This window comes from Heterodontus francisci, chromosome 6 (assembly GCF_036365525.1).
Source record: "Heterodontus francisci isolate sHetFra1 chromosome 6, sHetFra1.hap1, whole genome shotgun sequence".
Lineage (NCBI taxonomy): Eukaryota > Metazoa > Chordata > Chondrichthyes > Heterodontiformes > Heterodontidae > Heterodontus > Heterodontus francisci.
The window spans coordinates 34968379-34982227 of NC_090376.1; the positions used below are offsets into that span (position 1 = coordinate 34968379).

Below are 13849 nucleotides of genomic sequence, written 5' to 3' on the forward strand. Positions count from 1 at the left end.
TTAGTTATTTATGAATTTCCAAAATTCTCTAGATACTAGAGAATCAGCAGATTAGAGGTTAGCAAATATGACACCACTATTCAAGAAAGGAGGTAGAGAGAAAACAGGGAACTATTGGCAAATTAGCAGATATCAGTCATAGGGGCAATGCTGGAGGCTATTATTAAGGATCTCTGAACAATGCACTTAGAAAATAGTAGTATGATCAGACAGAGTCAACATGGTTGTAAGAAAGGGAAATGGTGTTTGAAAAAATTATTAGTGTATTTTGAGGATGTAACTAGTAGGGTACTTAAAAGGGAGCCAGCAAATGTAATAAACTTGATTTCCAAAAGGCATTCGATAAGGTGCCATACACAAGGCATTAGCAAGATAAGGGCTTATGGAGTTGGGGGTACAATATTAGTGTGGAGGATAGGTTAGCGGCCAGGAAGCAGGGTGTAGGAATAAATGGGGCATTTTCAAGTTGGCTGGCTGTAACTAGTGGAGTGCTGCAAGGATCAGTGCTGGGGTATCAGCTGTTAACAATCTATATTAATGACTTAGATGGAGAAACGGTGATCAATGTATCCCAAGTTTGCTGATCAAACAACGTTAGGTAGAAATGTAAATTGAGGAGGACACAAAGTGACTGCAAAGAGATATAGACAGGTTAAGTGAGTGGGCAACAAGGTGGCAGATGGAGTATAATGTGGGGAAGTGTGAGGTTATTCATTTGGTAAGAACAGAAAAGCAGAATATTTTTTCAAAGGCATGAACCTTTTAAACGATGTTCAGAGAGACTTGTATGTACTCATACAAGGAACACAGTGAACAATTAGGAAGTCAAATGACATGTTGGCCTTTATTACAAGGGGACTGAAGTACAAGAATAAGGAAGTCTTGCTACAGTTGTAGAGTGCTTTGGTGAGACCATTCCTGGATCAGTTTTGGTCTTCATATCTAAGGTAGGATATACTTATCTTGGAGGTGGTACAGCAGAGTTTAACTAGTTTAGTTCCTGGGATGACAGGGTTCTTCTAAAATGCGAGGCTGAGTAAATTGGGCCTGAGAGGTGATCTCATTGAAACGTACAAGATTCTAAAGGGGCTTGACAGGGTATACAATGAGAGGTTGTTTCCCCTTGCTGGGGAATCTAGAATATGGGTTACAGCCTCAGGATAAAGGGTCCATTATTTAGGACTGAGATGAGAACTGTCTTCACTCAGATGGTTGTGAATCTTTGGATTTCTGTACCCCTGAGGGTTGTGGATGCTCCATTGTTGAGTATATTCAGGGTTGGGATAGATAAATTTTTGACCTCTCGGGAATCAAGGGCGGAAAAGTAAAGTTGAGGCAGAAGACTAGCCGTGATCGTATTGAATGATGGAACAGGGTCCATATGGTCGTCTACTGCTCCTATTTCTTATGTTCTTTTGTAGTTAACTGTCTCCTGTCACATCTTTTCTGCAAGTGATTCCTCTCTCGCTCCGAGGTCTTATTGAAAAACCAGAATAGACCCAAACTTGTCACCACAGCCTGCATCCTCTGATCTTCCTCCACCATACCCACTGCTCAACTCTGATACTAACTTTAGGAGCTCATGGAGTTTGTGTCAAGCATAGAGCCTGCCCCTCTCCTCTGGTCCTCCCATTGCCTCTAACTACTCCCACCAATCCTCCTAACAGATTTCTCTTCCCTGCCCCCCTCATTTGACAGCCTGTGCCCCAAGTCTCACAGTGACCATCAACTTTTCTTCTCCATGAAACCCACTACTTGCTTTCAAGAGGTGTTCCCAATGTAGTTCCTAATTACCCAACTTCCACTTCTTGGCCCCATATTCTTCACCAAAATCTCTCAAGCCTAGTTTCTGTCCTGTGCACAGCACTTGACTGCGCTGATTCAGGTCACTAATGACTCTTGTGTGACTGAAGCTCCCTGTCTCCCCTTTCTGTCCCCATTAATCTTGTTATCTTTGACATTACTACTCACTGCGTTCTCATCTACTTCTCCTCCATAATCTAGCCCCATGGCACCTTTCTCTTCCATTTATACTTTAATGTAGCCACAACTACTTTTCAAGTGATTTTCCCTCCCATGTCCACGTGGTCACTTTCAGTGTGTCCAAGGTCCCCATTCCTCCTTCATTATTTAAATGCTACCCTTAGTGTTCTGACCAACAAGAACTGGGTCAGCTTACCTGTATGTTACCTGTTCACCAGTAGCATTGACTCCAAGACATTTGCAGTATTTTCTGTCTGTACAACAGTGGGTCTTTGAATTAATTTCCTTCAGCTTAGCATTTGCAAAACCAAGGCTATTGTTTTCCTTTTCTATCAGCACCTGTGGGCTTCTGGCTGTGGACTGTCAAAGTCTGCTGAAATATTTAATCAGTTTCCATGGCTGACCTCTTTGGCCAAATCTGGTGATGTGCAGCCACAGTACCTACTTCAATGCTGGCTGACCTTTTTAACTCGCATCCTTTCCTTTGCTATAACAGTATTCCTTCAGTTTCAGTCCCACTTCTGCCTCACTGTTGCTGAAACCCAATTCACACCTTCACTTCGAGGATGTATTTCTCCAAAACTGTTTTTGTCGTTCTAACTGGGTGCATCTTTTACATACTTTAGTTAATCAAACGATCTTTGGCCCATGTTCTCTTTTGCCCATCTTTATTCCATCCTTGTTGAACTCCAATAGCTCTCTGCACACCAGTGAATCAAATTCAGTTCCTTACAATAAACAGAAAATGCTGGAAAACACTTAGCAGGTCAGGCAGCATCTGGGGAGTGAGAAGCAGAGTTAATATTTCAGGTCATCAGAACTTTAATCTGACCTCAGCAGATGCCGTCTGACTTGATTATTTTCCAGCATTTTCTGTTTATATTTCAGATTTCCAGCATCCGTAGTATTTTGCTTTTTGTTTGTGTTCAATTTCTTGAACTAGTTTTCAAATCACTCATTCTACCCTTTCTGAGCAATCTTTAGCTATATTTGCTACCCACTCTCTCCATCCTACCATCTGACATTGATCATTCAATCACTATGCCTTGTCCCTCTGGAATTTCCCCCCCCCCAAAAGCCAATGATTATTTCCTTTACTTCAGGTGTTAACCAAGTAAAATGCACTCTTCCTCCTGAGTAGTATGGTCTCCTATTAATTCAGTTATCTTTTGCTTGAGAAAAAGTTGTATTATCTAATAGTTCGACTCAAGCAATTGTAATAAAACAGTTGAGTTTTTTCACATTTTATAAATCTACATTCAAATTAACAAATAATTCAAAATAAGCAATTTGAAATTGTTACCTCTCTGGGGTTAGACTCCAGAAGTGTGAAAAGGATGCTGATTGAGGAAGGAAGTTCAATTGCTTACCTTGTACAGTCATCCTCATTAAAAAGATGCATTCTCCACAAAGTAAGATCTCTTACATCTAGCCCATTTGTCCCTCTTGCTGGAGATCAGATTTTCATAATATCTGTATATCTGCCTTCTCAAAAATAATTGTTCTGTTTGTTATTCCGTACAGTACAGGAATGGTAAATTGCTCTATTTATATCAGTAGCATTCTTAAAGGGACTCCATCTAGGTGATATTCTCCATTGGCAACCTGATCTTATTCCTACAATATATGGATAAATTGTCATTCAAAGAAATAATGACAGCCCTACAAAGCGGGCAAACTTACTTTATATAACTAACAATTTTATTGGAAAAAGTGCAGTTTTGCCAGTCCCAAGAGTCTGTGGTATTTAGTTTAATTATACACTAATACTGTGGCACATGGATTGTATTGTTCTATGCATAATTATCAGCTGAAGAAATTTTACTATTTAAAAACATAAAGGAAGATATTAGGTATTTTCTAACGGTCTCAAAAGTTTTCAGACTAAAATGATTTTAGAGAGTCAATAGTGCACTATAACAAGAGCTATACAGTAAAGGGTACATTATAGTGAAAGTATCTTGGTGTTTATTCATGCATTGCAAGAACAATGTCCAATCATCTGTTGTGGCATATTGAAAAGCACTTATAAAGAAAGACTTGATCAAATACAGTATGTGTCATTTAATTTATTTATCACAATTCTTTAGCCCTTTCTAATGCTAAATTTCTGCAATCAACTTTTTGAACAATTGAATCAGTTAATTCTTTCCCCATCAGAGATTGATAATAGCTGCTCACTATGAGGCATTGCATATTAAATTGGCATAAATGCCACTGAATTTTATCATCAGTTAATGTTTAAAACTGGAATTGTAACTAGAAATGAATATTTTGAGTACATTTTGTCTTGAAGGAAGAGAGCCCAGGAAGAGTGTTTCCAGTATTAAGTACTCTCCTCTGTATGTGTGTGTATTATATATTTTTACCTTTTTTAAGTACTTATCCCTTGCATCATGTTAGTAAATAATTTTCCTCTCAAGAGACTTATCTTTCTAACCTCCATTCTCACCCAGAGCTGTTCCAATGGTGTAGATTAAGGATGCAGCTAATTTCACTTACATGGATGTTTCTGCTTTGAACAGACCTGGATGTCTATCTAAAAGCACTTGATCTGGGAAAAATTATCAACTATGGGCACTACAGTACAAACTTTATGCAGTACTATGCCTCCAGGTGGACATCCAGGCCAGTCAAAGGTCCTGACTTCCAAATAAAGGGCCAAGATGCATCAGGCCTCTCTAACCTCCAACATCACAATGACTGCAGAAGTCACTAGAGACTGAAGTAGTGAGTCTCCAAGGATAAGCTGCTCTTTTTAATTACTATGGATAGGAGTACTGTATACTATAGACTTAATTTTCCTTATTTAAAGTCAATGCTATATGCAAAGTTTAATTGACATTCTTTTAAAAATATTTTTATTGCTCATTAAATAATGTGCCATTCTTGGCTATGGCACATTAGTCATTTTAGAACATAATTTGGCAATACTATTAAATGCCAGTTGAGGCTTGGAATTTGTTTTGAGAATTTTGAAATTATAGTGTTTATTTATCACAATTACTAACCAATATTATTAAATAGAAAATAAATCCAGATTTCAAAGACCTGTCTGAAATTTGGGGTCATTTTTGTTGCCTTCCCTGAATCCTTACACTTCCTTTATGTATTTTCCTAAGTATAATGATTATAAGTAGACACAGTACTCATGTGTGGTCTCAGTCATATTTTATAATTTTTTTTTCTTTCTTGGAGTGACATTCTGTGGCTCTAATTGCACATTTTAACATTTTTGCTTGCCTTTGCAACTACTACCCTACATTGTGATGACACTTAAGACTGTTTGGTCAGCTTTTAGACAAGATCTTCTTCCTAATTTATTTTTATTAAGACTGTGCCTGCCAGTATTTATTTTCTATAACCATATTGGGTTTGTAATTTCATGATTCTTCAGCTTTACAATAATTGTAGTGATTTAAACTTTTTAGTTACAACTGATGATGAAAGAAGTGGCCTAATAGCTAAAATAAATAAGAACCCTATGGATAATATATTTGTTTTTTCCCCTTTTAGTGGAACACAGACATTGATGAGTGGTTCAAATCCCATGCTGGGGAGCAATGCTGGTACCATAACCCCTGCAGGCATAAATCTAAGCAGCATTATACCACCAGCAGGACTGGTGCCAAGCTCCCTGCCAGCTGCCATGCAGTCTGCAGCCCAAGCAGGTTAGTATTAAGTAAAACACATGGTTGGTGAGGTCCTGAAATATTTTAAACAATTACTATTCGTCCTCCTTTGATTTCAGTATACCTGCGCTTTAGGAAAATTCCTTTTCAAAGTCTCCCGCCTTTCTGCAGGAGTGAGTTAGCCAGACATAATATTGAATTTTGTGTATTTAATCCAGCCTGTACAGGATTTGAATTTCCTTCTCATGCTTCCCAAGAAACCTTTGGTATCAACATTGGTTAGCATTGTGAGAAAATCTCTTTTTAAAAAAAAAAAAAATCCAGAATATTCTTTTCAGCAACACCAGCAACCAGTCCTTTGCTATCAAGGCAGCTGTATAGAAAACAAATGAAGGAAGCAATAACAAATAAGTAGGATTCACTCAGTAGTTTTAACTTAAGGTTGCTTCCTCGTATTATCCATTGCCATATAATTCAGATCCATGACATTTTTGTTAGGTAGATGCTCAGAGGCATCTACCTACCATTTGTTATTTCTCTCATACAGAAAATTATATAGTCTCAAGCATTATCGGTTTCCTCTGGTGCAAAGGTTGAAGGCAAATTGGTTACTGATCAGCAGGTAGACAATTGACGGATGAGTACCATCTCACAAAATTGGTTGAGCATCATTCCAGTCTTTCCATATCTTTTGATCAGGTTCTAATTGATTGTGTAGGCAAGGCTGCACAATCAATATGGAACGATCGTCACATTTGCAAAACATCACTGTTGAGATTTAGCTGCTATATAGTGTGGCAAGCAGCGACACCTTAGACAGTCTGATGCTGGTCACTCCTTAAATCTGTACAGTTTTGACAGGGAGGAAGGAAGAGAGGTCAGCATTAATTGTTAATTTCAGTTCTTCAAACTGGAAAGAACTTGGCTCAGTGGCGTAGGTCTTGGGGCTTTATATAATGAGAGTAGGGCTCCATGTGAACTCCCATCCACCTGCCATGTTGTTTTCATTTGTGTGCTCAAAATGTAGTTTTAGTGGAAACTATCAAGCTAGACTGTACTCCTTTTACAGCATAATGAATACCTTAGTAATTAGGTAACCTGTTGTTTTGTAAAGTGTTTTTTCCTTGCATTGTTAGTCATGAACCAACTGGTCCTGGCAGACATCCTGTCTTTCAGGAAACTATTTGAAGCAGTATCAAATGTATAGGAGTTAAAAGGGTTAAATTATGAGGCCATATTGCATAGATTAGGCTTATATTCGCTTGAATATCCAAGATTTAAGGTGAGATCTAAGTGAGGTGTTTAAAATTATAGAGATTTGATAGGGTCGATACAGGGAAACTATTTCCTCTGATGGGACAGTCCAGAGGAAGGGGGCATAGCCTTAAAATTGGTGCCACTTTGCCACTTGTAGAATAGTGGAAATCTAGAACTCTGTCTTTCAAAAGGCTTTTGAGGTTAGGTCAATTAAGATTTCAAGACATAGATCAATAGATTTTTTTTAGGTAAGGATATCCAGGGATATAGAACAAAGGTGGGTGAATGGAGTTGAGGTACAGAATTGGGTTGAATAGCCTAATCCTCCTTCAATCTTCGAATGAGTTAATCCAGACCACACCACTTCCTTTCCTCCTTTTCTGCAATAAGAGGAAAACCTATTGCATGAGTCATTCCAGACCAGACACACACTATCTCAGTAGCAGAGGGCTAGCAGCTGTTTGTCTTGTCTTGTTCCCTTAACTTGGATAGTTGGAATTTAAAGCAGCTTGTAATTTTTATTTCTAGCTGGGAAAGGTAGCCAGTAAAGTTCAATGGCTACATGGATAATTAACTGCAGTATCTTGGTAGTGGTCTGGAAAATATCTAAATTTAACAAACATTATTAATGCAAGACTCAAAAGTTCAGTTTTCTAATTTAGCTAAAATTCAAATTAAACTGTATTTCAGAAATCTTGCAAGTACTGTAACTTGTGCTGTCAAATTGGCTTTCAAATGATGTAATTTGGAAGAGCTATTTAAGTCTGTTCAAATTTCTTGTGCTTGATTGCTTAACATGTCTAAACTAACAATTAATAAAATGTAATGTTTTTAATATTCAGTTTTTTTTGGCTATCATAGTGATTTTTTTTCAAAGCAGCAATTTTTTGGAGCTCCTGAAGATGAGATTTTATTGTTGAAAAATATACTTCAACATTTGTCAGGATAAGGAACACCCCGGTCAGGCATAGTTCAAGTAAAGCGGTATTACATGGGCCTCAACAGTATACCTTAATATCAGAAGTGGCCTCGACTTGGATTGTGTCCCAACATGTTTGTGAATTCTTAGCTACAACTTTATTTAATGCTAAATCCTAAAATATGTTTGAAAGTAGTGAATTGCTTATGGTGTTGGTCATGACATTTAAAGTCTGGAGCATGGGATGTATGTGTTGCTCTTAATTTGGCCTGTTCCTTTATGGCCATTGCTGTAAATACATAAATCCAGGTAATTGGATTTAGCTACTTTTAAACAAGCTTACTTAGTCATAGAGTAATTGTAACTGTTTCTAGATTTCAGGTTCCAGGTCAATGACTGGATTTCTCTTTTTTTAAGAATGTCTTGCAGCTGTAACAGTGTAATATATACTGAATGCAAGACATGTTAATCTATTTGGAAATAGAAAAAAGTAAATACTTCTAGAGAAATTAACATATAACTATGCTTAAGTCCTTGTATCTGAAGATAAATAATGATTTTGAATCAAATGATATAACGTCATTCATAGTAATTACTAATGTCACTGTTCCCTTTGCAGGTGGTTCATTTGTTGGTTTAAAAAATACTCCTGGTTTCCGACCTCTAAATTTGCTTCAGGTAGGATTCTTTAGTACAGCATAGCCTGTATTATTTTAATTCATAGTCTTTTAAAGTCAACTTCTCTGTTCTGATTCGCAGACCACAGCTGTGTGATGTTTCATGTTTGTAACTCTGTACCATTTTTGAAATGTGGAACATGGCATGTTTAAAATGGCAAGCAGAGCTGTAATTCTTCTCAAGATCATCCCACAACTTGAAATTCAGAGTTCCTAATAGAACCAATATGAAAGAGATCCTGTACATCTCACAACTGTCTTGATTTGGGCATTTGCCAGTACAAACTCCGAACAGGATTCATTCCCCAAGTACAGCCACTACATCCCCTCCTACTCATTATTTCTGACTCCAATAAAAACTAAAATTGATTTTTTCAAAAGTATGTGCTGGGTCTATTGTCCCTGGAGAAGAGAAGATTAAGAGGAGATTTGATGGAGGTGTTCAAAATCATGAGGGGTCTGGACATAGTAGATGGGGAGAAACTATTTATGTGATACAGTGATTGGTCAAGGAATCCAGAACCAGAAGACACCGATTTAAGGCCATTGGCAAAAGAAGCAACAGCGACATGAGGAAAATCTTCTTTACGCAACGAGTGGTTGGGACCTGGAATGTGCTGCTTGTGAGTGTGATGGAGGCAGATTCAATCGAGGCCTTCAAAAGAAAATTGGATAATTATCTGAACAGAAAAAATTTGCAGGGCTACGGGGAAAAGGCTTGGGAGTGGGACTAGGTGAGTTGGACGTGCAGATAGCTGGCACGGACATGATGGGCTAAATGGCCTCTTTCTATGCTGTAACCATTCTACTCTATAGACAAAATGTGTAACATGCCTCTAAGTATGTCACATAGATAAAAATGTTTTTTAACCTACAGTTTGTACTGTGTAGATTTGTTTGTAGTTAGTACATCAAAATCCCCTTACTGACACCAACCCTAGCTGACCATTGTAAATAGTTCTCTCTTGGGGACAGTTCCTTTCCTCATCAAAGCAGATATGTGACACCTCAGTTTGCAAATCTCATGTCTGAATTAAGATCAGCATTTCACTTACCTCTAAGATGAATCTAATATTTTCTGCTATCAATTAAGAACTCTGAATTTAAAGATGTGTGCTGAATTTGGACAAATTTCATCCTTCATTTGCCACTAGAAACTTTCTCTATCGTGCACATTGAAATTGCTACATGGTGACATATGCACAGTATAGTTTTAACTGAATGAAATACTATCTCGAGCAGCAGAAAACCTTTTTGCATCAACTTTTTAATTTTTTATCATTCCCGTTGAAAATATATGGAGGTTTGTTGGAATCATTCATCAGTGAGGGAACAGCACTGAGGACAGACCTTTCCAAACTGCCAAGTCCATCACACACAAGCAGGCAAACCCAGTAGTTTTAGGAAATAGAATCAGAAAAAGCATTGGAAGCAGACTGCAGGAGGCAAAGTAACTGCAGCTATGTAGGCCACATACCACATTGGCTCTTAATTTCCACAATAAGGATTTTTAAAAGGTTTACTTACCACTAGTAAAGTTTTGCAAAATGAATTGTTTTAGATAATTGATTTTTCTTTGAAACTATAATGTAAACTAAGATTATACTAAGATTGAGAGCATCAGTTACTGTGTTTATGTATATGTATATCAAGATAATACACACAGCTTATTAATATTTCGAGCTACCTTGTTTACTGGTTATAAATTTGCTGTTGAGATCCTAAATCCAAAACTTCATCTGACACAAAAAGTGCTCTGTATTTACCAGAAGATAACTTTATCTTGAAAGAAAATATATCTGTCGAAAGCTCAAACTTAGCTAGTCCATTCAAACAACATTCCTGAGTTCCCTAAAATAGGACAGTGGGTTAATAGCTAAAGTGAGATTAGTTGAGTCTATCTCTCCTTTGTGATTAATGCAACAAATTTCAAAGCTTTTGTTGTCCCTCCCATCTTGTGTATTGTGCAATAATTTAGAATCATTAAATGGAGCAGATGATGACAGTGATAATTCATGTTCACTTACAAATCTATACTCCCAATACTGAAGATACAAATGCTGTTTTCAAAAGGATTTGAGATTCATAAATTAGAACATCCCAAAATATGTTGGAAAATAAAACAATAGTTATTTTTAAATTATGAAAATCTGAGAAATATGTAAACTAAAACAATGTAAGTCGGCCAAGAGGTATAAAAGGAAAGATAACTAACAAAATGCTGAGCCTTATTCACACAAATAGAAGAAAAGATTTTTCAACTCTAAAATGAAAATACTAAGAATGGATGAAATTTGAAACAATGTGAATCTCTTTTATTTTCATTATTGAGTTACTGTTGTATAAGTGTATGATTTTGGTTTAGGTGTTTACACTATTAATTTAACTCATGTCATCTAACCTTTTATTAGGAAGTCTGTATTAATTTTATTTGACTTAAAACATAATAGTTCACTAGCGCTATAAGGTGGCTATGCTGGAGTAATTTGCATGTGTTGATATGCTTGATCTAACAGTTCAGGACTAGTGCTGCAGTGCTCCAAGCAAGCTTGAATACTTAGGCCTTCAAAGTCCTATATGCGGTTTTGACACTATTTTCATTGAAGAAATATATTAGGTTTGGTCTCCCTTATTTAAACATAGTTCAATCTTCACATAGCATTTCTGTTCTAGCTTTTCTCTTGCATTTTATTCAGCTTGGAACTGTTCCAATGCAAATCATGGTGTGTATGTGTGTGCATGTTCTTGCATCATTCCTATTTAGATCACTCTGCTACATCTGACAAAAAAATAAGTGATTTGGAATATGTGAAGAAGTCTACCTGCTGAAAATAATAGCCAGTGTTTCTAAAGAAAGTGTTCTGAAGTGCCTTCATCCAATGATGATATAGTCTGTTGTATAGGAGGTTGAATTAGATTCCAAGAATGAATAAGACCATGCCTATGGTACATAATCTAATATTTCAAGTTTTTCAGGGAAGACATCCTAACGCCTTCTCCAGCACCCTCCGTAGTTGTAACAGCAGGATTACACCCATATGCATGTATATACACAAACATTATTATAACTGTTTAATATATAAGGCCTTGAATATGAGCCAGTGGATCCAAAGTGGAAAATACTTAAGATGGTGATCATTAGTAGTTTCCTGACTATGTCATTGATTAAACAAAAATTCTCTCCCTTTTAGGATGATGCACTAGCATGCTGTGCTGGCGGGCATGATGTTTTAATTCCTTATATATTGTTATTTAACGGTTCTACAATTATTGATTTTTCAAGACTATGTGCATAACTTGTTAGAGGCGATGTATACATGCACAGAAGGAGTATGATCGCTGTTCTATAGGTATGTGAAGAGAAAAAGATTGGTGAAGACAAATGTAAGTCCCTTACAGTCAGAAACAGGGGAACTTATTATGGGGAACAAAGAAATGGCTGACCAACTAAATGCATACTTTGGTTCTGTCTTCACAAATATCATACCAGAAATGTTGGGAAATACAGGGCTTAGTGAGAGAGAGGAACTGAAAGAAATCAGTATTAGTAGAGAAGTGGTGTTGGGGAAATTGATGGGATTGAAGGCCGATAATTCCCCAGGGCCTGATGGTATGTATCCCAGAGTACTTAAGGAAGTGGCCCTAGAAATAGTGGATGCATCGGTGGTCATCTTTCAAGATTCTATAGACTCTGGAACAGTTCCTACAGATTGGAGGGTAGTTAATGTAACCCCACTATTTAAAAAGGGAGATAGAGAGAAAACAGGGAATTATAGACCAGTCAGCCTGACGTCGGCAGTGGGGAAAATTCTAGAGTCCATTATCAAAGATTTTGTAGCAGAGCACTTGGAGAACAGTGGTAGAATCGGGCAGAGTCAGCATGGATTTACGAAAGGGAAATCAAGCTTGACAAATCTACTAGAATTCTTCCAGGATGTAACTAGTAGAGTTGATGAGGGGGAGCCAGTGGATGTGGTTTATTTGGACTTTCAGAAGGCTTTCGACAAAGTCCCACAAGAGATTAGTATGTAAAATCAAAGCGCATGGGATTGGGGTAATGTATTGCGATGGATAGAAAATTGGTTGGCGGACAGGAAACAAAGAGTAGGGATAAATGGGTCTTTTTCCGAATGGCAGGCAGTGACTAGTGGGGTACCGCAGGGATCGGTGCTAGGACCCCAGCTAGTCACAATATACATTAATGATTTAGATGAGGGAACTAAATGTACTATCTCCAAGTTTGCAGATGACACAAAACTGGGTGGGAGGGTGAGTTGTGAGGAGGATGCAGAGAGGCTTCAGGGTGATTTGGACAAGTTGAGTGAGTGGGCTAATGCATGGCAGATGCAGTATAATGTGGATAAATGTGAGGTTATCCACTTTGGTAGCAAAAACAGGAAGGCAGATTATTATCTGAACGGCTATAAACTGAGAGAGGGGAATATGCAGCAAGACCTGGGTATTCTCGTACACCAGTCGCTGAAGGTAAGCATGCAGGTCCAACAGGCAGTAAAAAAGGCAAATGGTTTGTTGGCCTTCATAGCGAGAGGATTCGAGTACAGAAGCAGGGATGTCTTGCTGCAATTATACAGGGCCTTGGTGAGGCAACACCTGGAATATTGTTTGCAGTCTTGGTCTCCTTATCTGAGGAAGGATGCTTTTGCTATAGAGGGAGTGCAGCGAAGGTTTACTAGACTGATTCCTGGGATGGTGGGACTGACGTATGAGGAGAGATTGAGTCGGTTAGGATTATATTCGCTGGAGTTCAGAAGAGTGAGGGGGGATCTCATAGAAACCTCTAAAATTCTAACAGGACTTGACAGGGTAGATGCAGGAAGGATGTTCCCGATGTTGAGGGAGTCCAGAACCAGGGGTCATAGTCTAAGGATACGGGATAAACCTTTCAGGACTGAGATGAGGAGAAATTTATTCACCCAGAGAGTGGTGAGCCTGTGGAATTTATTACCACAGAAAGCAGTTGAGGCCAAAACATTGTATGGTTTCAAGAAGGAGTTAGATATAGCTCTTGCGTTTCAAGGGATCAAAGGATATGGGACAAAAGTGGGAACAGGCTACTGAGTTGGATGATCAGCCATGATCATAATGAATGGCGGGGCAGGGCCGAAGGGCCAAATGGCCTACTGTTCCTATTTTCTATGTTCTTGATATATATTGCCATTATTGACACTTAGAAATGTATCTAATTTATTTCAAAATGTAACTTATACTCTTCAAAAAAAAAAAAGTGCATTTGCTCAGTGACATTTTCGTGAATAATGTTTACATATCAAATGTTGGCAAACACAGGAATGCACTTTGCATCCTGAATGATGGCGGAGTCCAGCACCTCAGTGCAAAAGACAAGGTTGATCTGATTGCAG

General features: G+C 37.9%; 1 protein-coding gene across 7 annotated transcripts in view; it reads left to right on the forward strand.

Moving 5' to 3' along the window:
* Positions 1-13849, forward strand: part of supt20 (SPT20 homolog, SAGA complex component) — an 81926-nt gene that overhangs the window by 53166 nt on the left and 14911 nt on the right. For all 7 annotated transcript variants that reach the window (XM_068033461.1, XM_068033456.1, XM_068033457.1 and 4 more), the window contains exons 20-21: positions 5500-5654; positions 8411-8469. In XM_068033461.1, coding sequence (XP_067889562.1) covers positions 5500-5654; positions 8411-8469 — 214 coding nt within the window. The remainder of the gene's footprint in view (positions 1-5499; positions 5655-8410; positions 8470-13849) is intronic.